The sequence below is a fragment of the Lineus longissimus genome, chromosome 4, assembly GCF_910592395.1.
Source record: "Lineus longissimus chromosome 4, tnLinLong1.2, whole genome shotgun sequence".
NCBI classification, from domain to species: Eukaryota; Metazoa; Nemertea; class Pilidiophora; order Heteronemertea; family Lineidae; genus Lineus; species Lineus longissimus.
This window is the reverse complement of record NC_088311.1, coordinates 20,816,481-20,826,582: the sequence shown is the minus strand read 5'-3', so window position 1 is coordinate 20,826,582 and position 10,102 is coordinate 20,816,481. Positions and strand designations below refer to the sequence as shown.

Below are 10,102 nucleotides of genomic sequence, written 5' to 3'. Positions count from 1 at the left end.
ACTTCCCATAAGAAATGTCCAAATAAACAATATTTGCAAATAAGTTGTTGTTTCAGTTGTTCATTATATCTATATTTGCATGTTAACAAATGAAGTTAATATAAGTCTCATGATTTGTATGACAGAAAAGCCCAAAGGTAATACAACATTTAGCAGATTCCTAGTTTCCATTTGATTTTAGGCCTATGCTACAGTAGGAGTCGGTAACAGTAATTAGGAAAACCACTTGCCTGCAGGTTGCGTAGGCCCTTAATTAATTTGTGGCAGATTGATTGCATCGCAGATTCTTTTATCTACACACACTCCCAAGGTTTCAGTAATGGTGGCCAGCTTTAGCAGTAGTGGAACGTCAGAAATACATCTAGTTCTGGGGCAGTGAGTGTGAGGAGTATAGCTTTCTTAATGATGTACCAAGGAAATGTACAGAACCTCTATAACAAGATCCTCTTAGCCTTCATAAACAAATTCTCCTTTCTTTTCACTACTCTCTTCCTTTCGTTCCTTTATTCTTCGCTTCTTTTTCTGCTTACGTTTTTGGTTCTTTGTCAGAGTTAAAGTCTCTTTTCTTCTGGAGGATTGTGGCTCCACCTCTGGCGATAAACCGGAACTAATTTTAGAACTGCTACGACCACGACGTCTCTTTCTCTTATTCTTGTGAGGAGCATCAACTTAGCATTTGGGAAAAAGGTGAAAAAGGGAAAAGTGAAATTATATGTTCTTATTTCTTTTTTTCAGTAAAATGATTGTTTAGGACATAGGAACACCATAAATGATTGATAGTTGATTTTTCCATGCTCAGCATGGTGAAATATTTCACTGTCCCACTTCACCATGCTGAAGTACTGTCAGTTTACCATGGTGAATTGTGAATTTACCATGGTGAAAAATGAGACACATTTTTCCAAAGGGAATGGCAATTATTGACAGAGCACTAGGATGCATGTGATTAAAATAGCAGCATGCAGTATTTCTAATTGATTACTGCTGAATACCAACCTTCCTCATCCTCGGACAAACTGTCCGATTCGGTCTTATCTTGCAGTCTGTCCTCAGGCAAACCTTTTGGCGGTAACTTCACTGTATAATCCTTTGGTGGTAAACAGACTCGAACTTTAGGAAGAGTATCTCTGTTTTCAGCCCCGACCTTTACTGTTTGCTGCTCATCCTCACTGCCGGGGTAGAGGCGACTCAATAGATTTTTCTGAAACACTTTAATTTTCATTCATTTTTGGATGATATTATAGACATGATAGCAAGTCCACAATATGACTAAGCTGACAAGATCGCATTCTGAGATCAGGTTTTTGATACTGCTACCTTGTATACAAAAATATCAAGAAGCTGAGTAAATTACTGGTTGTGTCAGGATGACAAAAGGCCTATATATATTGGACTGACAAATTGATGATGGTATAGCTGGCAGTTTATTGCCCAATAAGATAAACTAGGTGTGTTTAAGTTGTAAGCCTGTTACCACCACTGTTCAAAACTAATACAAGTAACAGAAATAGGCCTATGTTCAGGTCTCCTGGATGCGACTAAGTATATAAGCCTACAGGCTTTCATTAGACAGTGGCGCCAGTTATCGGGGAAAATCAGGCATGTAGATGTTCAAAAGTCATAACCTCTCTTCGGGAATGTGAGATGAATCAAAGAAAACTGTGATTGGAGGGCACTCGACTCAAAAACAAGCATGGTTTTATAAAACTTCTGCATGAAAACAAAAACATCCGCACAACTGACATTTATGCAGCTATACAGGTGTCCCTTCCAGCCAAAATTGTTGTTGGGGGTTGAAAAATACTGAATTCACTTTTCATGAGGGTCCAAATTGGCATGTACAGTAGAACCTCTCTATTAAGGACACCCTCGGGACTGACAAGTGCTGTCCCTAAAAGAGTGGTGTCCTGATAAGAGAGGTCAAATTGAATGGCAACAACCAATTTGGGACCAAAACTAGTGTCCTTAATAGAGAGGTTGTCCTTAGTAGAGAGGTGTCCGCTAAAGGAGGTTCTACTGTATATAAACAGCGATTTTAGTCACTTGTATGGGCAAATTCACACACCTCACGTGGCCACTGTTGTTTGTTGTTGTCATTGTGTCTGGGGATTTCGCCGACGTCATTGTCATGGAACCTCGACTACGGATCGGATACAAATAGAACTGAAGGATGAAACGAAAATGTCGCTCGTATGAAGGGTGAACGTGAATCATGGAAAAACGTGACTCAAACAATCTTGCTTTTTCATGTTGGCACCAGTCTCCTCCGGCCATTCAACCTCGACCCTATCGGAGGATGGAGGAGGCCACGTTGATTAACCCGAGGCGAGCCATACATATTCAGTGCATAGAGTGGATGCACTGTCAATACCGAGCGCTCTGGAATTGCAGATTATTCACCTGGACCTAGGTTACCCATCCTACAGAAAACACGTGACCGGAAACCGGAAGCCGACGCCCCCGAATCGAGTTCATGACGAGTGAAAATGCTGTCAAGTACCAGTCTCTGTCATGAGTGAGTGGAAGGGACTGGTGAAAGAGTCTACTGTCATTAGTGTCAATACTGAGCCGAACACTTTTTCACTTGGCTCGATCCGGTTACTCATCTTTGAGAAAAGTTCAGTGACAAGTGAAATGCCATCAAGAACCAGTCTCTGCAATTCCGTGAATGGAGGAGACTGGTCTGCACGGCGAATCATGAGGATAGGCCACAGGGTCGAGGTTACCTGGACGAAGAGAATTTAGGTACGGTCCGGCTACGCGACGGTCGGTGTTGTACCCGTTTTATGTACCTTTTTGTCTGCTAGGAGCAGGTTCGTCAGAGCTGCTATTACCAGAGGAAGATGAAGAATGCTTCATTGAAGCTATTGAGGCTCTATCATCCATAAAAACGAGACATTTATCTGTCTAAAATCATGAAAATTCGCGAACAAACCCGAGGTAATGAATGAATGACACTGAATGAAACGTGCTTTCGATTGTTGGCGGTGTCGTTTGATGTATTCCACCATGGCCGTAGCTTCATCCTGGATTTTCAAACCGATTTACTGTCAACTCGGATGTGAGACGTCGCGACTTTCGCTTTGGCAAAAGCCAAGTTGCAAAACCATTTGGCGATTTGTCCAGCGCCTTGAAAATATAACATAGACTACTGGTATTCGACAGTTATCAGGATGTACAACCGCCATGGAATACAAGATCGCGTACCTTAATACTATTACCAAAGTGGCACTCATACTCAATTCAGACAGCACGCAAATGGCAGTCGTCAAGTGTGCAACCCTACCCCTGCGGTACTTGTTTTAGAATTCTTGTTACCGACTTGAATTGATAAAATATGATGACACTCATATGTTATGAAGTGCACTCGGATTAATAAACACATGTTGGTATATACCCCGACCAATAAAAATATGAACTTGTTCCAGGACTACCGTAGTTCGTTTTACATACATTTTAAGCAGTGTTTTTTGGTTGAAACATCAAGTACATTTACATGTACATATGTTTTGAAGCAGTGTTCTTTTGTTGGAATATCATTGAAATCAATTTATAGTTTAGAACGGACTGATTCGTATACTTCGAGAAAAATATTTCATATAGGCCTATTTACTTTCACGTCGGGAGCGGCGGCCTATACACCTTTCCAGAAATGGGGCGCTGAGTGTCCGAAATTGTGATGTCATAAGGGGAAACTAGGCCTTATGGTTGAGGGACAAAGGAGATAGTCATGGTTGACCAACACACTTGAATGCCTTCAATGATGGACAAGGGGGAAAAAGTTAGTTCCAATGCGAGCCACCAATTTCGGGAAGTATGTATACGTCTTGCAACACGACTTCAAATTCCCAATTTTGCACAGGTCCGGTTTAGGACAGCGAATATGTAGGTTCATCGATGTGAAGTGAGGTCGAAGATGTCATTAGATGTCTGTAATTCAGTTTAAAAGGTGAGTAGGAGTCGGAGTCGTAAAATTCTTGATTTCCGAGATTGATTGAGAAGCCACCACACAGTCATGTCGAATAAAAAATTCAACTCAAAATGTTTTTCTCGACGCTATATATTCAGAGGAACCCCGAACACAATGTGGAAAGGTTCGTTTCTAAAGCCCGTAGCACACTAGCCGCCAACTTTGGCGACAAGAAGCGTTCGGCAGACGCCTCTCGACGCCAAAGTTCGCGGCCAGTGGATCTAGGTCAGAGCACACCTGCCCAGAATTGGCGTCCAGTAGCGTCTTTTCCGCCACTTTAACCCATCCTGGGCCATGCAGCGTGAAATCATGTGACATCAAGACGCATACTGATTGGCCATAGCCTCGCCGCCGACGCCAATTCAGGCGGCAATACGTAGCACACCTGGCTTCTTCTTGCGTTAAAACGCGGCGACACGCGTCAAAAATCAATCATGTTAGATATTTGGCGCGTTCGCCGACGCCGTTCGTAGCAGACTAGGGGTTTTTCAGGCGTTCAGGACTCTTGCGCAAAAAACGCCAGTGAACGCCGAAGTTGGCGGCTAGTGAGACAATAATGCTTGACTACATGTAATCCCTTTCATGCCATTTGCCCTTTGCGGTGTAACAGTCGAAAACGTCCCCCCCCCCAGGAAAAAGTGTCCGCCCAAATTGTGTTCTGACGTATTATGACGCTTAAAAGTCGTCAATACTTGGACTCCTCTTCTTCAGCCTTATTCTCTTCCTTCTGTTGTTCACTCAATACGTTAGAGGGATCTGAAATAACAGGACTAAAATTAAAATGGCATTCCAGGAAATATTTGCATTCCGCAGTCATGGAGCCCCCAGTAGTGCCACTGAATTCCATTTGTGCGATCAGAGTTTTCGGCAGAATATTACTTAAAAGCTATAGTCACTTTATTGTCCGGTATACTTGACTTTCATTTCTAATTCAACTTTGTACATGTATTTGAATATTTGTATACCTTTCTGTAAAAGCCCTTATTAATGGTTCTATATGGATTTTTGTGAATTGAATTGAATTGAAATTGAATTGAATTGCTTTAAACGAAAGATTCTTGGATACAATTGTGCCGAGTGTCATATGAAACCTCGCGTCACGACCCAGAAAACAGGTGACCGTGAAGTATAGGTCTCATGTATTGGTCCTAAAATATACTTTTTACAATTAAAAATGATCTCAAAAGACGATAAAGAATGATTATTTATTAACATTTCCCAAACGATATACCTTCAAATTATCACTTTACATAAATAGGTTGGCGTTAGGTCGCGTGCTTTTCTTTCCTCGTGACAATATACAGCAAAGCGTCTAGAATGTGCACAAAATCGATGTTTGGCCTTTGATTAAGTCTCAGCTTACCACACCACGATTGCATTATCATTGATTTTGACGTGAAATAGGTACTTACTGTATCCTTCTCATGGAAACGATCTCGATTTTTTAATTGATTTTTCAATCGAGTTGCACGTGCTCTGTTCGATTCGACGAAACGGAGGCCATTGTCGAAGAGAATTTTCAGCATATTTTGTCTGGACAACTTGATACATTTAAGATGTCCTTAGAATTAAAATCAACACCGCACCGCCCGGTTTCCCTTTGACTCGAAAACGTCAGGTGGAGCTGAATTTGGCCTCGAACCTTCTGACAAAGCGATTCAGTTTTGGACCTATACATTCTAGCACCAACCTCTCCCAAGCCGATTTCAATACTCACGGCAGACTTCGGTTACAACATATCTCATGAAGTACTGCAGCTCATTGAAGTCTTCTGGATGGAACACGTGCACCTCTTTGGGTTTGCTGGCGATGACTCTCAACTCCTTGCTATCTACATCTTTACCAATGCCAACAGCCAATACAGTGTAGTTCATGGCATGAAGTCGGGCTGCTGCAACCTGTAACGATCGATCAACCAGCAACAGATAATAAAATAATGTGTTACGCGAATAAGAAGGAGGACACGTGTATGACGAAGAAGGAGTGGTTTGGTGTCACTGGATGAAGAACAAGGGCGCATGTATGAAAAAGCAGAAGGATTTCGGTGTCGGTTGAGTAAGAAAAAGGGCGCATGTATGGAGAGGAGGAGGAGGAGTTGGTTGGTGTTCGTTGCGTGAGAAAAAGGGAGTTGTATGCAAGAAGAGGGGAGTATAAGACTTGACAATATCAACAGCTGTGATGTGAATCCAACACACCTCAACTTTATCATTTGCGTTCCCATCGGTCACCACAATGAAGGTCGTTTGGACAGTTTTCCTTTTTGCCTTCCTCGCTATCTTACTCTCCGCCATCATCATCGCATAGCCAGTCTTCGTAGCTCCCTTCTTCCAGACCAGCTTCTTGATAGCGGCCTCGAGCTGTTGACGGGTATTGTAGGTATCCAGCTGAAAGACGACTTTCGTTTTGGTGTAGGATGAGTATTGCATCATTCCAACCTTAAAAATAATAGAAAAACACTCTTAAATACTATTTGAATGATCCGTCGCGTGTGCTCGTAGATGCGCATAAAACAATGAAAAATAAGTAATGGCGGTCAATCCTATAATCACATACGTTTACCCAGTGGCCTAAGACCTCTTGTACACAGGGCCACGTGAACTCATCTTAACCCCCAACATGAACAATGTCTTTGCATCTAATCAAAATATACCCCGGCTACGTTTATCATACCATGAGGTTCAAGATGACGTGAACTGCGCTCATTTGCATACCTGGATGCCGTCCTCTCCAATGACCTTGAACGAGTTGACGACATTGATCAGGAACTCCCTGAGCCTCTGGAAGTTCGCGAGTCCAATGCTCGTGGAGCAATCCACGACCAATATAACATTCGACTCGAAATGTTTGTCGCAACCTGAAGAAGACGACAGTCATGCAGAGAACCTGTATCTGCGATAGAACGTCAATGCACAAACGTAGCTGACGTTGGGTCTTGACTGCCCATTTCTCACGCCATGGCAGTATGACCCGCAATTCCTCCCACAATGCATAAAATCCTGGTGTATGGTCAAATATCAAAACCCGAGTGTCTTATTATAGGCAGCAGAGGAAAGAGAGGTTGCATAGGGGACATCATTAACCCATGTTACAATGCAGTGTCGGCTTGATTTTAACTAAGAGTGAACCCCTCCCCCTCCAACCTCTTATATGAATAAGGTACAATTGCGTCCGAAAGTTAAGTTTACATTCACTGGTTAATATTTATTATACTCTGCAATTTGTTTTTGAATGATTTATAATTTTACTCACGCTTAATGACCTGCACTTCCTTGCATAAATCCTTCCTCAACTGCGGGAGCTTGTCTTTGAGTCCCTTCCAAGCCTCAACCTCCACTGCATCACTCGATTTGACCAACTGTTTCAGACCTGCCTTGTCCACATAGTAGCCGATCCCAACCGCTATGGTGTGAACCCCCATCTCTTTCAGGCGCTTGATCTCATCTTTGGCGAACCCGGGGTCCGACTCCCAGCCGTCCGTCAAGATTATGAGCATCTGGGGTACGGTCGGGCGATACCCATTCTTGGGGCGGAGGACCTTGGTGCGAACGAATCTGCAAACAAGGGTGTTGTGCAATGTAGGAGGAAACCGGAGCCTGACTAAAATGAGAGTAGAAGATGACGACCAGAGTGAGTGAAGGTCGTGGAGTTAGCGGGTCAGCCATGCCGGGATGGTGCTTAATACAAAACAAGGAACCTACCTGAGGGCTTTCCCAAGATATGTATCCCCTCTGTCATAAGTCAGGTCGGCGAGAGCCTTGTTGAAGTCCTCCGTATTGTAGAATTTGTCATAAGGAATGTTCAACGTCACGTTGGTGGAGAACGACACTAAACCAACCTACAATGAAAGGTTGGGAAAGGATAATGAAAGGGGAGTTGGTTCAAAAGAGAAAACAAGGATTGGATGGGGTGAGGGGGGGGGGGGGGCTACTGGAACCATTATAGAAGGTGAGAAAAGGAACAGTGTCGATGGGGGGGGGGGGGGGCTCTGAATCTGAAGGTCGATGTACAATCTGACCACTGGAGTTCAAAGCAGAGGACAACTTGATGCAGGTGAGGTCTTCTGTCTTCTGCCTTCGATTTTCCGTCTTCAAAGTGTACATGCCAGCTTCCATGCACAAAATCAATCGTCAATCTTTGAATTGATATTGGGAAGGGGAGTGTGAAAAACGTGGGCTAGGTTCTAAACCAAGGGGCCAACCAATGTCCTGATCACGTTTCTCACAGGGATTGTGATCAAAGGAGGGAAAGGGAGACAAGGATTATTAGTTTTCTAGAACTACTAGAGAATTATTAGGCCAGAGAGCCTTCGAAGTACATGTAGGTGGAAATGGCCGAAGAGAGCTTACTGCCGGTTTCTCTTTTTAATTTGCATTCCCTGACCTAACATCACAGTGAGAGTTCGGCCTCTTTGTTAGATCAAACATTGCCTTACCTGGGTGTGATCTCGTCCTAATATATCAATCAGTTCAGTATTCACCACCCGCTTGACGAAGCTCCTCATAGCATCAAACTTCTCCATGGAGATGCTCGTGGAGGCATCAAGCACGAATAGGATGTCACTCTTCTGGACTCTGCACGCTGAAAGAGAGGGGTGGGTGAAGGAATAACGAAAGCCGCCAATCCATCATTTGGGGTTTGTGCTTCTGGCTGAGATACACTGATTGCGATTGCCATTCTATAAACTGATAGTCTAACGAGATATAATGTCGTCTCCAACGAGATATGTATTTTGTCTCCAACGAGGTGCATTTCGTCTCTAACGAGAAACATTGAGTCTCTAGCGAGATATATTTATAGTCTTTAACGAGATAGATTTCGTCTCTAACGAGATATTTAGTCTCTAACGAGATGATATTCGAAATTCAGCTTACCTTCAATCGGTCCTGGCATGGTGTCATGTTTGGGGTCATCCGCGTTGAATTTTGGGGCGGTAAAAATCCCCGGTACCACAGTCACCAAGAGAGCAAGTAATGGCACGGTCCTCATCGCTTCAACTAAAGTAGCTATGAACTAAACAGTACGCGACAGATCTTTACATTTAGACATAATTTTCAATCGACTGAAAACGACCGATAATTAATATTACACTTATTTTCTAGGGCCTGTGTAAATGACTCTCGAAATTTGTAAATTTTTAGAATTTTTTTTCTCTTTCGGCCAATTTTCCCAACTGAATCATACCGATCGAATACGATCTGGAATGAAATGAAGTGGCGTTTGATTGTCAAAGGTGTTTTTTAGTTGCCTCCTTATGTAAATGTGATATTGAACGCATTGATTGCAATTGGCGTCAAACAAGTACACGTACTGATGGATCCAATATACATTCCCGAGTAAGGGACGAGCTCTCTTAATAATCGATTCGAAGTTGCGAGTGGGAGTAATGGGTATATTCTGTAGAAGAACCAAATATTCCCGAGAGCTCGGCTTCGGCCTTACTCGGGATGTATATTTGACCCGTCAGCTTCAAGACAGAAGTCCCACTTGGACATGTTTCAGATAGAGATTCATACCCAAAACACAGGTCCACTGCACGATATTATATGTTGTCAAGTTCATAAAAATAACGATATCGATTTATGATTGCTTGCAGTTTTAACCGTCTGGAGGAGCTGCTTTACCTGACGCGTCATGACGTCATCACCTGTCATTTACGACGTTGGTACGCAACGTCACTGGTTACGTCATCGACCTCCTTAGCAACGTTAGAACCGCAATCGAGCGGGAAAACACAAAAATGGAAAGATTTCCAAGGCGCATTGTTTTAAAATCTCCGTCCGTGGAGGACCTTCGGGACCTCAATAAGAAAGAAGACCAAGTCCGGCCTCCGTCTAGACAGAGAAATCAAGGACATCACGTCAGGCAGGATGATGAGGCAGGGGTAACATCGTCAGCTTCACACGGGGCTTTGAACAAACACACATCGGTGCTGCCTCATATCGTAAGAAACAATACCTCTGGGTTGAGACGCGCCCGTGAGGAATGGCTTATCGACGAGTACAAGGCAAAAAAGACGCCGAAGGGCACCAACATATCCTATGCCTATAACTATGTTACTGGCGACAATCGGCCTGTGTGTGAGAAATTCTCTGATGAGTCAGGTCGCTCATGCAAAGACAAAACACGCGGATT

General features: G+C 43.3%; 2 protein-coding genes across 4 annotated transcripts; both read right to left on the bottom strand.

Annotated features, from left to right (window-relative positions):
- Window positions 1–17: 17 nt before the first annotated feature.
- LOC135486630 (corepressor interacting with RBPJ 1-like) lies at window positions 18–3,024 on the bottom strand. 3 transcript variants are annotated; one of them, XR_010446733.1, is made up of 4 exons: window positions 2,793–3,024; window positions 2,066–2,163; window positions 997–1,209; window positions 18–668 (listed from the first exon to the last, which is right to left on the bottom strand). XR_010446733.1 is itself a non-coding variant. In XM_064769577.1 (3 exons), the coding sequence occupies exons 1-3, from the start codon at window positions 2,884–2,886 to the stop codon at window positions 448–450; spliced, it is 528 nt and encodes a 175-aa protein (XP_064625647.1). In that variant the 5' UTR covers window positions 2,887–3,024; the 3' UTR covers window positions 18–447. The 3 variants fall into 3 exon arrangements, 1 of the variants encoding a protein (XP_064625647.1); XR_010446732.1 differs by having other exon boundaries at window positions 997–2,163; XM_064769577.1 differs by lacking the exon at window positions 2,066–2,163.
- Window positions 3,025–4,597: 1,573 nt separating this feature from the next.
- LOC135487000 (collagen alpha-1(XII) chain-like) lies at window positions 4,598–8,953 on the bottom strand. Its single transcript, XM_064770248.1, has 8 exons — window positions 8,842–8,953; window positions 8,403–8,548; window positions 7,669–7,805; window positions 7,220–7,521; window positions 6,682–6,824; window positions 6,166–6,405; window positions 5,688–5,868; window positions 4,598–4,726 (listed from the first exon to the last, which is right to left on the bottom strand). Exons 1-8 carry the CDS (start codon window positions 8,858–8,860, stop codon window positions 4,656–4,658), a joined length of 1,239 nt encoding a protein of 412 aa, XP_064626318.1. The 5' UTR covers window positions 8,861–8,953; the 3' UTR covers window positions 4,598–4,655.
- Window positions 8,954–10,102: the final 1,149 nt, after the last annotated feature.

Excerpts from the sequence above, each read along its gene's own strand:
- LOC135486630 (XM_064769577.1), bottom strand. The coding sequence starts at position 2,886 with ATGGATGATAGAGCCTCAATAGCTTCAATGAAGCATTCTTCATCTTCC. Across the intron at positions 1,210-2,792 it reads TGCTCCTAGCAGACAAAAAG|TGTTTCAGAAAAATCTATTG; the intron begins GTACATAAAACG and ends TGAAAATTAAAG. Across the intron at positions 669-996 it reads TTTGTCCGAGGATGAGGAAG|TTGATGCTCCTCACAAGAAT; the intron begins GTTGGTATTCAG and ends CCAAATGCTAAG.
- LOC135487000 (XM_064770248.1), bottom strand. Across the intron at positions 7,806-8,402 it reads TAGGACGAGATCACACCCAG|GTTGGTTTAGTGTCGTTCTC; the intron begins GTAAGGCAATGT and ends CTTTCATTGTAG. Across the intron at positions 4,727-5,687 it reads TGTTGTAACCGAAGTCTGCC|ATCCCTCTAACGTATTGAGT; the intron begins GTGAGTATTGAA and ends CTGTTATTTCAG.